Source organism: Aulonocara sp. 'chitande type north' Nkhata Bay, linkage group LG19 (genome assembly GCF_057382095.1).
Source record: "Aulonocara sp. 'chitande type north' Nkhata Bay isolate Kocher_YH1m ecotype deep benthic linkage group LG19, A_spYH_male_GT1.1, whole genome shotgun sequence".
Classification (NCBI taxonomy): Eukaryota; Metazoa; Chordata; class Actinopteri; order Cichliformes; family Cichlidae; genus Aulonocara; species Aulonocara sp. 'chitande type north' Nkhata Bay.
The window spans coordinates 10,800,129-10,815,874 of NC_141362.1; the positions used below are offsets into that span (position 1 = coordinate 10,800,129).

Consider the following 15,746-nt stretch of genomic DNA (forward strand, 5'->3'; position numbering starts at 1 on the left):
ACCGCCATAAAATTATAACTTTGCCTAATAATTTTTTGCTCGTCGCAGTCCAACTCAAGGTTAATAGCCGCCGAGCTGACTTTGAGGAGGCTGAAGGATGCTGCCACTCCTCCTCCACCTCCTCACACCTCCTGCTTTCATCCTCTTGTTCAGCCTGTAAAAGTAGTGCAGGCGAGGGGAGTGGAAGTGCCGGGAAGGAGTTATTGTCCAGCGCAACCCCATTAACGATCCCCCGAGGTGCCGTAAGTGTCTTTCTTATGGGAGAAACCTCCATTAATTGTCTGATCAAACCTTGAGACCCTCACTTTTTTACTGCGGCGCGGGCCCTGAACCGCATTCAATCGAGGACCCTCTCAGAATAGATTTCCATCTAATGAAAGGAGCGCAGCGAGGAGGAGTTTCCATTAACTTCTCCTGGATAAAACTTTGGCTTGTTTGTTGAACTCGTGCGCTGTAAAACACTCAGCGGTGTTTTCAAGTGCGCTCCACGATTACTCCAGCTCACAGCGAAGGCACTGCGACTCGTGCCGGAGAGCCTCGCTGGGACGCCGAGCCGGCTGCACGCTGGCACAAAAGCTGGTGAAAGGAGGCGGACATTTGAAGGACGTTAAACGCAAGAATTCACTTCTCATTTCACGGTGAAAAGTGCAGGGTCAGCAGCACGTTACCCCCAGAATCAGCTGGTTTCATAGTAACTTTAGCCGCGGCACATTTTACTTTCAAACTATCAGTTGTTACAGAATTACACACGTGGGTCCAAATTTGGTGCTTTTTGATAGTTTTTCCAGCATTTTTGGTCCATTGTAGCTCCATAACAGGAGACGTCCACGTTACGCCTTCGCGGCTGGAAACATAAAGTCTGTTAAAGTTGGAGCCAAATCAGTTTAACATCCACCCTCAGAGATAAAAATCTGCTGTCGCTGATTCGCTCTGGGTCAGAATCATTTTCCTTAAATTCTTTCTGCTGATAAATGGAAAATGAAACAATATTTTCTTATTTGTTAAGACGATTTTAAAGTCTTCATTTCATGTCTGATAAAGTTCGCTCGCCGCCTGTTTAAGTAAAGAGAGTCTGTGAGATGAAGCTTTTGTAAGCAGAGCTCGGAGAAACTTTGTGAAGTTTCCTGAGGAAGATGGGAGAGTTTACAGTTCAGGTGCTGAAGATGGCGTCACAGGCCTCCTGAAACGTCCACAGTGTCCACGGAGAAGGATGAGAGGGATGACACGTGTCATCTCATGTAGCGCTGTGTAAAGAGAGCCAACGCCGCTGAGCCCTCATCGGTTGGCTTTCCTTCCCCGACGTCTCCAGCGTGAATCCAACAGCTCCTCTCACAGTGTCTTAATCGCTGCTTTGAAGGCCAAATCGAGATGAAGATCTTCAGCCGTGTGAAGTTTACGGGGTAAAAAAAGAAAAAACTGAACCAAAGCGACGTCTGCCTTGAAATTACTTTTACTGTCACATTAAAATAAAAGAGGAACTTTCTTCTTCTTCATTCGGAGGAATCAGAGGCGCTTTGAACTGCAGTCGGTGTGAGTGGAGGGAGTTGCACCGGGTGTTTTTCAGCCTCATCCTCAGCACATCTCTGCTTTTCTTTCAGATCCACATCATTGACTTTGATGATGAGAATAACATCATTAATAAGAACGTCCTTCTGCACCAAGCTGGGGAGATATGGCACATCGGCGCCAGTCCTGCAGATAAGGCTGTGCTTACCACCTGCTATAACAAAAGTGAGTCCCACTGTTTCCTTCTGTCTGTGGCTCCATTCGCTGCCTCTTTATGTTCCTCTTTTTTTTCTGTGTGCATATATTACATCCTCCTCTTTTTATTTCCACTTCTTATGTCTAATGACCCTGTGCAGCCGCGCTGTCCTCACAGGCCTAACGTCAGCAGCTGCGTTATATATCAGACTCTGATAGAATCGATACTAATCTGTGAACACGAGGAGCCACGTGAGTCTCGCTGTGGCAGGATGAAGGTCACACAAACGTTTTGTTGATCTTTATTTACAGAGAGTCTGCTCGCACGGGCCCGCCGGTAACCGGTAAAATGAAAGGAGCCGAGCGGGCCTCGGCTCTCGTGACAGGAAATGCTGTTTTATTTAAATGAGTGCAAGTTTCCACTATGACGCACATCTGTAGGAGTCTGGGAGACCGACTGCTGCAGATTCCCGTTTCTCGAAGTAGCAGCTGCTCAGCAGGTCGCAGTTTGTTCGCATTCTCCAGGAACGGCGACGCAGAAACCCCAGATCACCCAATCACAATCTGTCACCACAGGACGCACCATCTAATCTTCATCAATAATCAATAATAAAGATGAATAATGTTTGAGTATTTTATCCATCAACTATATACTGAATGACTCGTTCACTTGCATTTAGTAGAAGCTTATATGAGGAAAACAGCTGATAAACGAAGCATCTTTGGCGTGAATCAGAAAAATCTGTGCTCAGAAAGACAAAAACCTGAAGTAGAAGATGAAGACCGATGTCTCCACAAACCCGACAACAAACAGAAGGAAAGATGTAGCAGACGCCTCAGGCAGCACGACACAGCGGGTAAAACCCACGGACCCAGCTTTAAACTGAAAACTGGAAGGACCAAGATCCCCTTCAATAAAAGGTTGCACGGGCGTTTCCCACCAGCGAACCGTCCCAGTGAGCTGCCGTCGCTCTAAAAGGCTTTTTTACACAGTGAGCGAAAAAACTACACGAAATTCAGAATTTTTCAGATTCAAATTCGTCGTGAGGTGTACGCACACCGAAAGCGAGAATGCGCCGTGAATAAACCGGAGTGGACGAGAATCAGTGACGAGCTGATCCTGATGTTCCTGAATGACAAAAAAGAAGAAATGCAGATTCTGGTTCGTCTTCTCAGGACCGGGCACAGCAGGGAGGAGTCGCTGGTTCAATCCCAGAGTCGTGCATGCTTCAGGATGTCCGCGGGGCAGTCGGGAATCCCTCCAGAGAGCCGACTGACCCGTAGCCATGTGTCTGAGGTCAAACAGGTTGCATGTTTCAGTCCCAGTGAGCGTTTTTGAGCTGTGAGCGCACTTGTTGCCAAATGCAGTGCTCTAATTGGTCAGATTTGAGACACCACATCATCGCTGTGAGTATCAAAAACATTTTTAACACACGAGTTGTGAGCTTTATATTAAGCACTATAATAAATATCACGTGACCCACAGCTAAGAGTGCATGAATCCAGCAGATGTTTTTGTAACACAGCCGTCGCCCCCTGGTGGCCGTTAACTTCCGGACACTACGTCGATCTTTTAGGATGGTTTTTGTTTGTTGCGTGAACCCAGACGTTGCGTCGCTCGCTCGTTGGTGCCCGATGCCCTCTGGTCTCGGTCGCACTTCAAAACGAACGTTTGAGTCTCCCCGAGACGTTCGCCTGGATAAATAAAGGCTTTTAATAAAGCTAGACTGGTGGAGTTTGAGCTCCTCTGGAGGATAGAAGGCGGAGAGGAGACAGCCGTGTCAGGTGGGACTCGGGGCGGATGGCTCTGGGACTGGGTGTAGTCTCCACGCTCCCCCCTCCATCTCCGTCTGTCTGTCAGCTGAGTTCTGCACGCTCGAGTTCACAGGATGACAGCCACGGTGGACGGCCCACCACGCGCCGCTGCTCACACCGACACCGGCGCAACCCAAATATATAGAAACACAACAGGCAGCACACTGCAGCGCATTAATGCAGGGCTTGCACAGAGCCCCGGCGTTTGCTCGGCCGCTTAGTCCGAGCGCAGGCTCCTCTAAAACCACTCAGGAAATCTGTGGACTCGTGTCGCCATGCTTTTAATTTGACAAATAGGCCCCACGCCTGCCCACGCGCTGCCAATACGTACACCAAAAAGAAATGAGTCTTTCTCTCCCCGTGCTCTCCACCCGCAAACTTTTAGTCCAATTACCGTATGACTGTACTCTACTCTACATTTACTCCTCTGGTTCCAATTAGCAGCTCCAGCCCTGGCGTGGATGTGCCAAAATAACTCGTTTATTATGTGGATTAGGAAGAGAGTGTAGTCACATTAGTGCCTGTACATCTCACGCACACACTAACAAAGCTTATCCTTATGCTCCAGTCACTGGTTTAACCTGCTTAAGAAGCCACCGGGGATCGTTAACGGTTTCATTTATTAAGCAGTGATTCAGCTTGAAACTGGGTGACAATGAGGAAAAATAGAAATTCAAAAAACAAACATTAGCAGCGCTTAGAGGTGGACTACTTTATCCACCTGGAATGTACTCTATGCACTATGTTTTTCATGCAACACTTTTTATTTCCAGAGTTTAATCAAAGTTGAAAGTTTGGCAAAATGTCTCAAAATATCCTGATTTAGATATCGGGGACTCGGACCACTGTCCCCACAGTATCAGTAAAACAAGAGCACCCTCCTCCCTAACTGTGTGTGTGTGTGTGTGTGTGTGTGTGTGTGTGTGTGTGTGTGTGTGTGTGTGTGTGTGTGTGCAGCTAGCGACAGCAGGGTGGTGTCCTGCGCGGCCGTGTGGCGGATGCCCTCTGACTGGGAGACAGGAAACCACGAGTCACCTGACGAATCCGCCCACAACCCCCAAACCCTGGAGCTGCTCTGTCACCTAGACGACAGCACCCACGGCAACGCTGCCTGGTAGGTGTTGCCGGGGAACCGCTCAGAGTCGTGGCACAAATGATGCAAGAGCTCCTTTGATCCGCAGTAATGTGTTCGACTGCTTATTAGAAGACGGGGTGTTAATAATAGACTCCAGGACGACCTGCAGCTCACAGAGAGTCAAATAAACGACAAAAAACAGATTTCAAAACTCCTTTAAAGCTTTTCTCTCAATTCAAAATATCTTCAGCAAACTTTACTATCAAACGACACACTTGTGAGCAAAACTCTGCACGGAGCACAACGCAGGCTTTCTAATGAAGGAGGAGGCTGACTTTGAAACAGAGCGGCTGCAGGCCGCTGTCAGGCCTAAGATCAACTAGGCCCCTAACCCAGCAGGAATGTGAGTGTAGAGCTGCAGGTTCAAGTCTCTCCGGGTGTTTGCACTGTCATAAATAATGTGATCATTTATGTGTCTTCATTTGATGCTCCCAAAGCTTTATTAGATATCACATATTTGAGAGCGAGGCAGGAAGTCGTCATAATTACACTGTAACAAAGAGTCAGCCTTGGATTTTGTAGCTTTTGCCTTTCTGCAGATACTTGACATGAAGTTGAGGCTCAATAAAGCTAACACTGGTATGTTAGCACCAAGGTGCAACCTCTGCAGCTGAGCAGAGAAGCTCCAAAAGCTGCAGTTCCTCTAACGTGTGTGTCCTCCCGCCTGTTAGAAAGTCCTTAATTACAGATTAAAATGCTGTGTGTGTGTGTGTGTGTGTGTGTGTGTAGCAGAAAGAATTTCGAATGGCCGCCTGAGCGGCGCCCTATGAGTCCCGGTCCATTTCATTTCACTCTGGTTGTAGTCACGGCCCGATCCTTTTGTCTTACTGTCAGAGCTCCTCGCCATAACTCAGAGCCCCACGAGAGCCAAAATCAATGCCCCCCCACCCCCCCGCCTTTACTCCACTCTTCATTGTCCGCCTCATGATTGCGATCATTTTTAGAGGCACCAATCAGTTAGTGTGATGCATACTGCAGGTGTCTGCGAGGGAGAGATAAAGATGGAGGAGGTGAAGAAAACAGAAAGATGGAGGGTAGCTCAAGAAAGGAGACGAGACCGAGGAGATTGAATTTGTGCAGTTCTGTGTGTGAGTGTGAGTCTGTGTGTGTGAGTGTGTGTGTGTGTGTGTGTCAGAGGGCAGGTCAAGCAAGGCTGCTGGGTAGAGATTGATGTCTCTGAGCTCCACCATCTTAACACACCGAGAGCTGTAACCCTCACAAGGGCACCAAACTGTGTGTGTGTGTGTTGTGGAGTCTGGATTCAATGCTGTGAAGCCTGTAGCCTATGCTGTGCACTATTGGCTTCTCTAGATGGATGGCTTTGGTCTGTTGCCCACCTCCTCCATCTCTCTGCTACACACACACACACACACACACACACACCTTATCTAGTGTGGACTGTCATTCTGCACTGGTCAAGAGGGGACCAGTATTTCCAGTATTTTTAAGAAACAAAATGTAAAAAGGAAAATTTATTTTAGATCAAAAAAATACAAAATAACTGCAAATACAAAAACCCCCAAAACAAAAGCAACCCCGGCCCATGTTTACCCATCAGTCTTCCACAGATTGTGTTACAGCGCCACCTGCCTGTAGTCCTCATGTGATGTGAAGCTGTCACGAAGCTTGGTGGAAAGCTCTCCTTCCTTGCAGGCTCCATGTAGCTGCTAGCCTGCAAGGACAGAAGGAAGGTTGCTGCTGCTGCTAGCACTGCTGTTGTTAGCCACAGTGTGCCATGCAATGTGACATCTTGTATGTGCGTGGTGTTGTTCATTGCATCAGCGATGTGTAACAGCAGAACCTGCAGGAGTGCTCGTTTTGACCCCGTCCTGCTAACAGCAGCAGGGATTGCAAAGACGTCATTTCTTCAACAAGTTGTTTTTAACTTTTTTGTCATTTTAAGGACATTTTGACAAAACGAGCATGTGGGATTAATTTAGGCTCTTTATTAGTTTTATAAATGATGTGGATCATTTTGTCACAGACGACAAAGCTCAGATCACATTAGCTGAAACCATCTGATGGCCCACTGCTCCTCCATCGCTCACGCACTCCCCACTCTGCCACGGTGAGCCTCTGCTTGTGTTGGTACATAGACTGTAGTCAACAGCAGTTACGGATTGGCTATATATAAATGATATACATCAGTAAATAATATATATCTTTATGACCATTTAAAATATCGCTATAGAAAATTACACATTGCTGTAATTTCTGCCCTCTGGACAAATAAAGAGCTTCTGACAGTGATTTAGATAAAAACTGATTGCAGCTTGTGGCAGGATTGTTCTCTGTGGATCATCCATGAGATATGTTTGATAAGTCATTTACAGCAGTTTAAATACAGGAAGTCACTGTTAGCCACGCCCTGTACAGCCCCACAGTAATTATTAATCTTTTCTCTAACTGTATATTTAGTCATCAATCACAGCTGTGCCTGATTTACTAAAATGAATTTGTTAAAAATCATTTAATCTCATTTAAAGCAGGACCAACACAGGACTGGAAGAATGTCCTCACTGTCGGTCCTGTGTCTGTGGATTTGTAATGACACAGCAGTCCACGGTTAGATAGCAACGCAAGTACACACACACACACACACACACACACACACACACACACACACACACACACACACACACACACACACACACACAGTGATAATGCTGGCAGCTTGCACCACCCATGCATGTTTGTGTGTGTAAGAAGACAAAGAGTAAAGAGATCTGAGTTCTTATGAGGCTTTTGTCTGTTTTGTGTGTTTGTTCACCTGCTTGTGTGTCCACTGTAGCGTGTCCGCATCCTTCATGTGTGCGTTTTCCGGTTGCCGGCAAGTCCCTCCACTCTCAGCAACAATAACACTTTTTTCTTCCCCAAATCCCCTCATTGTTTGGGTGGGCAAACATTCGAGCCTCTGCCCGTCGTGAAGCGTGCTCTGAATGGAAATATCGGCAAAGCACACCCAAAAAAATAAAAATAACGGGACTAAACAAACCTCGGGAAAAATCATGTTGTGTTTTTTTTCCCCCCTCTTCCTGCACTTGGTTTCGATTGGGAGCCTTGCCAGATGAGTGCATCGATTCCCGTGGAGCCATTTGAGCCAATCACGGCCCTAGGAGGGAGCGGTAAAGCGCAAAAGGCAGCGAGGTTGATTTTCTAAAGTGGGGTGTGACAGGAGGGGGTAGGAGGTGTTTATGGGGTGATTGTGTGTGTTTGTGCGCACACACACGGATGCAGCCATGTGTGTTATTGTTGTGTGGTCGTTTGTAAGGCCCGATGGGCTCTGCTCTCTGTCTGCGTCCCAGCCCCGTCATGCAAAGAGTCTTTGTGAGCCTTATTTTCACTGTGAGCGTCGCCTCGTCTCAATCAATTGGACCCCCGACGTGGGCTGTCATGTGGACTATCAGCCGTGTATGTGTGTGTGCGTGTGTGTGTGTGTGTGTGTGTGTGCAGGCGCTGGGCTGAAGCTTGTAGCTCTGCTGCTTTTTTCCCGTCTGTGACGGCAGCTGCTGCACAAAGAAATAATCTGTCTGCGGCTGAGCTCGCAGTTACCTTAAATGGTAATTCCAGTTTATTGTGAACCCCACCTCCACCTGTATCATTACAGGTGGAGGTGGGGTTTGGCTGTTTTCCACAGGGTGGTTTATGGGACTCCTGTACGGTCGGCACTGCAAAGCAGACTGAAACCTCTGGGGCTGAAAACTGAAGCTTTCTAGCATCCAGGACACAAAGACACACAGGAAACAGTCCACAGGTGGAAGATGTTAAAATCAAGCGGTGTCCTGACCCAGAGGGTCTAAACATAAGGCCCAGGGACCGTCAAAGGGTCCAATCCAGCCGATTGAAAGGCGAAAAGGACGTAAATTTGAGGCTGTTTTCACCAGTTTTACAGCCTGAATAGAAAAAAATCACCTGTTGCTGACATACAGCCAAATAAACGTTAAATAACAGAACAGTTTAGGTTTTTCATTGTGGAGGTTTCTATTTATTTTATTTTTTTCATTCGGGATTCTACTGTGAAGGAAAAGCAGGACTGAAAACGTCTTCTTTTAAGTTCCAGGGTAACGTGTGTCTGTAAGTCTGAGCTGTGCTGACGGCGTTCTGACTGCTTTACACTAAACAAAGGAAACAGGTTTGAGCCTGCGTCATGGTAATAGCATGTAAATATCCAGATTCTTGACTCTTTTCAGTTTGGGTGGAGGTTGTAGCTTAGATCGTCCCACTGGTGATGTCAGGAAGTGAAGTGGTGGAGATGCAGATGTGGCGAGTTTGTACGTAGCAACACTGCATTTGTCCGTCCGTCCTGCAGCTCCAGATGCTCTGTTTGTCCCTGTGTTCATGCCCAAGAAGGACCAGGGAGTATTTGTGTTGGCTTCTCTGTAACGGGGGATTAAACTCATATGGATGCAAAGCACAGCAGAGTGGGCGAGCAGAGAGAGAGTGCATGGCTCGACGTGGATATATGGGGCTGTAAAAGCTCTCCCAGCATACATTCCAGTACACAGCGTGCCAGCTTGTTGCAGAGCTCAAGGTCAAACGCACATAACTTGGAGTGTTTCATAAGAGAGAGAGATGGAGGGAGGCGAACTGTCTGCCTCTCAGTATTGCATGAATTAATTGATCCTACAGGGAACGATGGGCTGTGAATCCCAAAGCGGAGTGTGTTTTAATTGGTCCTGTGGTGTGCTGAAGTGTGTGTTTAGGAAGGAAGGAGCGGTGGTATCGAACATGCTGCAGTCGCTATCGACAAGGTCTATGTGGAGCCCTCAGTGTGTGTGTGTGTGTGTGTACTTGTTTTGCTACATTAAGGGGACAGAGTGTTCACAGGGCTTTTGTGGGGACTTGCCTTTCTTTTGGGGACACAAAGCATCAATCGATTGATCAGATGTTACCTTTGATTGTTAGTTTGGCTTCCAACAGTTACAGTTGGGTTCACGAGTTTTTGGATTATGCTAGCTTGAGTAGGGGTTTGCTTAAGTCTACCCTTGAGTTAATCTTATCCAGTCGTTAAGTGATGACGTGACGAATCTTACTTCCGGGCCTAAAGTAGTCTGCGTTTAATATGGCTTTTGTGTTGTTAACATGTTTAATGTTTTGTATTTTCTTCTATTTGATCTCAAAAAGCTCCTAAAACAGTCAGTGATCACTGTTGACCTCCCTCGGCTTTTATTACCACTAATCATTTATTTAAGCTCAGTTTTTAAAACCTTAGGATGTAACTACAGCCCAGCCCATGCAACAGTATATGAATGACTAACCTCGTATTGTGGATGGATTATCTCAGTTGTTCTCCTGGCTGAAGTTTGGTCCTTTTACAGCATCCTGCCATGCAATTACATTTGTTCCTGACCACCGAGAACACTCACGTTAACTTTTATCGAGTGGAAAAAAGTTATCTTGTTTATATTATGCTAACATAGCTGTGCCGCTAGCGGTCACGTAGCACATCATTATATACCAGCTAGCCAAACTTCAGTAACCCTACAAACGTCACTGCTGTTTAGTTTTCTGTCTTCATTTATGCTGGAAGTGATAACAGAGCTGTACGTTTGAATTTGTTTCCCAAACCCCGCAATCAGGACATGCTATATTGTATTTAGATAGAAGCTAGCGAGCTAACTCCCTGCTAACTTCTAACTCCGTTAAATGTCATAAATTCCGTTTTCATGGATGCCTGGATGTTAAACTCAATTGTTACACCTGGTAGAGCAGAACGCTGATCATTTTATTAAAGATGAAAGACTTTAGACAGTTTTTCAACTCGTTTGATATATGGACCTGCAGCAGAGTTTAGGCCCAGACATGGCTAGTGACTAGAGATGGCACGATACCACTTTTTTATGTCCGATACCGATTCCGATATCATAAATTTGGATATCTGCCGATACCGATATGAATCCGATATAGTGTGTTTTAATCAACAAAACTGTTTTTTAAAATATCTTGCTGCATTTTGTATAAGTTCATACTCAAGTTTAAAACAACAACTACACTAAAGCTATTCTGTTATACCTGTATGCAAAAAAAAAAAAATTTCATAGTTCAGCAATACTGATCAATCTAATAAACTCAAACCTACACCATCCTCCCTATTCTGGTATTTTAAAGAGTACTTAGCATAAATATTAAGCAACCTAACTAATAGGGTTCCAACTCCCAGCAACAACAAAAATAAATAAATAAAAAATAGGGAACCACCCCTCACGCTCCACCTCATGATGCTTAACCCTTTAAGACCTACCATAGAACCAAGTCCGCCAGAGCTTATATCATATTTTTACATGCTGTGGAACCATTTTTGGGAGCATTTCAAGTTGCTATACATCAATACAACCATTATAGCCCAGATTTTAATAATATGTATTCATTAAGTGCATAGTAATTACATAAATTGCAAAAAAGTGCAATAAACTACAAAAAAATTGAAAATCGTTTTTGCTTTTTTAACATATATTTGTAGTTAGAGAAATTTAAGAGGCTAATCCCGCAAAAATGTAAATACAAAAAAGTTGCACAAAATAGTTTCCCACCACAGGAAATTTATTTTGAGTGTCTTCATAGTTTTATTTTTGAAATACACCAATTTTTATACACTGCAGGAAAAACGAAAATAAATATTATACTGCAAATTTGCAAAAAAGCAGCATATGCATCAAAATAAACTATTTCCAGCAGTGCAATATGAGTCCTAAGCATCCCAGAAACGACACAGAAAGTCATAAAGTCAAAGATAACTTTTAAAAAGACGAGTATAGGCCCTGAGGCCCTGATAGTAAAAAAGACTACATTTCCGCGAAAATGACGTCACTTCCGGTTTCGGGCAGGTAATGGCGGAAATGCAAAAGTTCGCGCTGACGTCTATTCCAACGTAGGAAGTGTTATGACCAGCTGATTGGATCGGTAAAGCGTGTTTCTGGAATATTATGTTTTTGTTCCTGCAAGCGCTTTTTATGCAGTTTTTGCAAAGCTTTATGTGGAAGGAAACCGTGACCTAGGACAAGCTGATGGCATAAGATGTAAGTACAACTCCTCCGGTTTCATATGCAAAAAAAATTTTTGCGCTAGCTTACGTGGTTGCAGTGCTACTGGGATTTAAAAATAGTTACGCAAAACAGAGCGTGCCCGCTCCGATCGGCTGTAAAGGGTTAATCGACGTAATCAACCTTAATTTGATGCAGTGTGGAAAAAAATGCACAGAAATCAATTATTTTTCAAGAAATATTAAATAGATTCAACATCTTTCTTCAACAAAATTGCAGACTGCACAGATGGTACCTTCCCAAAGGAAAAAGTACTATAGCTTACTAGGGTATATATATTAGACTTAATAGTCACTATATACAGTAATTGACTTCTATTCATTTTACATCAAATTAAAACTTTGGGTGTCAGATAATTATTTATTAAAAGCTAGACATTTTAAATGAGAATAAGAAAGAAAAGTATGTCTTTGTGCCCCCTTTTCCTTGTTAATGCCCTATCGGCCCCCCTGGCTAAACTTTGCTAGATCCGCCCCTGCACAGTTACCAGCCGTCAGCTACGTAGAAAAAGATCCTCGAGTAGAAAGTAATATTAAATACATTCTAACAACAGCTGATCAAGCTTAAACGTGGTTTCCTCTTTCTGGTGCAAAGTGGGCCAAAAGCAAACAAGAGACACGGACTCGCGACAGAAAAGCCGATCAGCTGATCATTAAGCAGTTTCATGATTGAAGTAGCAGCAAGAAGAGGCAGTCGCTCCATATATCATTTAAGCTTAATGCAGGAATGCTTTACAAACATTCAGAGATGGACTTACACACTTGCTTTACTTCTCTCGGGATAACTTTGTCAGAGATGAAATGCTGGGTTGCTAGCGAAGCTCCACATGCTATCCAGACCACCGACAGGTCCCGCATGCCACAGCCGCTCTATCACGTGATGCATACTGCTCCGACATGCTAACGTTCTGAGGTGAGTTACGGCGTGTTGCAAGTTTTGTGAGGTGCTTTCGTGATATTTAATGGATCGGATTACATTTTTTATTTTTCTCCGATATCCGATCCAGTAATTTAGGTCAGTATCGGACCGATACCGATACGTAATATCGGATCGGTCCATCTCTACTAGTGACGTCAGACTTAACGACCGGATAGTGAATTCAGTTTTACGTTTTGGTTTTTTTTAGATTGAGATTAAACATACTAAAGAACTTGGTTGGGAGGATTATTCATGTGGAAAGATTACTTGGTGTGATACGTGCTGCTGGTATTTACTACCTCAGTGCATATTCTCTGTTTCTAAACAGTGGACGGACAGTGAAGTGTTATCAGTGAAGATTAAGAATAATCCAGGATGAGCATCATGTGATGAGCTGTTGCACCGTGGATGGATGCAGATATATTCGTGCTCTGCTGTCCTGTAAGATGCAGTGTTTCCAGATTATGGCCCATCTTTGTTTTCACTTGTAGTTTGTTGCGATCTGCTCAGCCTACCGTTTAGCGATGCAGTTTGTTTATGGCTACATTTAGTTGTCCGGCCTTTGAAGGTGGCCTGCTGCACAGGTTCTTCACCGAGTGTGAGAAATGCATTAAGGGAGATTTAGAAAACCATCTTCCCTTTCAGGCTGCAGGGTCTGACTGTGAGTCAGTGTGAAGTGCTCCTAAATGACAAAACGAAGGCTGCGTGCTGTGAGTGCGTCCATGACTCGCTGCTCCTCAGGAGGGCAGTAAAAGCCGCCCTCAGCAGCTGTGATTTCACAGCCCTTATAAACTCCCCTCCCTCCTTCCGTCGCTGCTCCACCTTTTCTAATAGCACTGTGCGTATTTGAAGCCTGGATTAAGCCCAAAAGCAAACTTTAACTTCCCCTCCTTTCCCCTGTCATTTCTTTTATCTCCCCTGAACACTCTCACCTCCTCTCTCTCCTTTTCAAACGCTGGCATTGTTGCTGCCGCTGACAGATGAGTCCAAGGAAATGAAGTTGTCTAATTGATGAACTCCTTAAATAAATGGCATCATTTAGTAAAGCTCTAATCGCAGCGGTTCTCTAGCCGTGACAGACATCCAGATCTTCAGCCAGACCACGTCTGCATCGCGCTGCTGACATTTTACATCCTCTAACCCAGATTAGACGCAGCTGAAAAGTCACACTAAATCAAAACCCTAACGAGCATATAGCAGCTTTTCCCGGCCAAGGTTGTATTTAGCTTATTGCCAGGTCTCTGACTGCACTGACACATTGCTTTTAGAGCTGGCAGGACTCGGGTTAAAAGCAGAGCTTTCTCGCTCGGGCTGTCGTCTTTCTTTGACCACGCGGTCGCTTTCTGTCTCGATTTAGCTGCTAAACCATCCAAACTAAGAGGAGGGAACAAAAGCAAACAAGTATCCAGGGAATGATGAACAACAGTTAGTGTGGTGTGCAAGGTCTCTCCAGAATACAGAGTTTAAGTAGAGCGCAGAGGAGAGGCTCGCCTAAAGAAGCTGCAGCAAAAGGTCGATACTCTGCAGACGGGCGTGCGCAGGAGGAATCAAAGCGTGCAGTAAACGCTCTACTGTACTTTACTGCTGCAGAGTAGACTGACAGAACTGGGTCCTCTGTGCTCACCGGGCTGAGCTTATGTGCTTTTGTCACTCTCGTGGCTGTTGTGCAGAAAGCTGCTAATGTGACTAAGAGCACTCACAGAGCAGCGTTTAAAGTGCACTAATGGGCTTTTTTCTCCTTTTTATGAGTGTGATCAGAAAGTCCTGATGCTGATTTGATCAGATCACCTACTCGTGCACCTCTGGACTGGTCTCGGCACTGCTGCCATCTTTAACTTGTCCCGATGGTCCCTGCACTTGTCGGCGTGGGGAACCACGGTAACGCCCTGAGACACCGGAGGGACGTTCAGAGGAGATGGATCTGAAGTTCAGCGCGTGCCTTCTCATAGCGGTTCAAAGCACCGTGAGCACTCAGGAGGCCTTATGGACGCGCAAACACAAACTTTGTGTGCCGTGTGAGTGATGTCAGAGTAGCAGCCATGCTTCAGAGGGGCCAGAGGGGCGTGGCACGATGAGAGCGTCCAAACTTAAATTGTGGGAGGAGTTTCACCTGTACGAGTTTAAACATGGCCAGGGTTTCTAATAATGAGATGAGCGTATGCTCAGCAATCAAACACACACTGCGTGATGTCACCGTGAGGGTACGGCTGGCATACCGGGACAGCCAATCAGAAGAGAGTTGTCTTTAAAGAAGGAGCTAAGGCTGCTTGTTTCAGAGGGGCTGTGCTGAGGATCAGTGTGAGATACAGAAGGATTATTATGACCTGTGGATCATGCAAAGCTGCTGTAGGAGAGCACGTGATACCTTGTCACGATCTATTTAGGCTAATCATGCTGGAAGCAGAGTGCACCAAAGGTTTTACCTGACTGAAGCTGTGCTGGAGGCGTTCATGTTTCATGAGCACCTGAGAGTCCGGAGAGGCAGGAATACCACAGTCGTCATAGTGCCACCTGCTGGGAACAGCTGGTTTATGAGTTCACCCTAAATTGTGTTAAAGCGTGACTACAGCCTCGCTCCAGCTTTATTTAAAAATCTGCCTCCAGCATCCGGCTCCGGTTGTTTGTACCCGACAGGCGGATTAAAGGATTTGGCATTTTTTAAAGGTATTATTTTTCTTTTGTTTCTGTTTGGTGTGTTTGGTTTTTCTGTAAATGGGTAGGTCAATACCAGTTTGGCGCTCCGGTGAGTATTGGTGGCAGCAGAACAGCGTGTGTGGATTTGGCTCAAAATAAACTACAGCGAGCTTATGTTAACAAAGGAGCGTGTAGCCCAGTGCAACAGAATGACTCACTGATGGGTTTTCAATAGTTTAGACAACAACAGGGCTCCATGGCACGGAGGAGTGAGGCGTATCGCAGCTCTGCTACACAGAAAATCACCGCTGATGGTTCTGCTCTGCTCCTCAAAACTCCTGACACCATTAAACGCAGATTCAAAGAACCTGAAGTTGGTTTTGTTTGCTGGAAGTACAAGCAAACACTGTGATGTCATCCACACCAACAATAGCATGTTTGAGGTTTCACTGCCAGAGATACGTGCTAATATGAGCTGACACTTCATGGATGGTACAGGTAAA

General features: G+C 45.4%; 1 protein-coding gene across 2 annotated transcripts in view; it reads left to right on the forward strand.

Moving 5' to 3' along the window:
- The window catches only part of eipr1 (EARP complex and GARP complex interacting protein 1), a 55,961-nt gene that overhangs the window by 3,477 nt on the left and 36,738 nt on the right, over positions 1-15,746 (forward strand). For both annotated transcript variants that reach the window (XM_086275031.1, XM_086275030.1), the window contains exons 3-4: positions 1,599-1,731; positions 4,474-4,630. In XM_086275031.1, the coding sequence (XP_086131157.1) occupies positions 1,599-1,731; positions 4,474-4,630 (290 nt within the window). The remainder of the gene's footprint in view (positions 1-1,598; positions 1,732-4,473; positions 4,631-15,746) is intronic.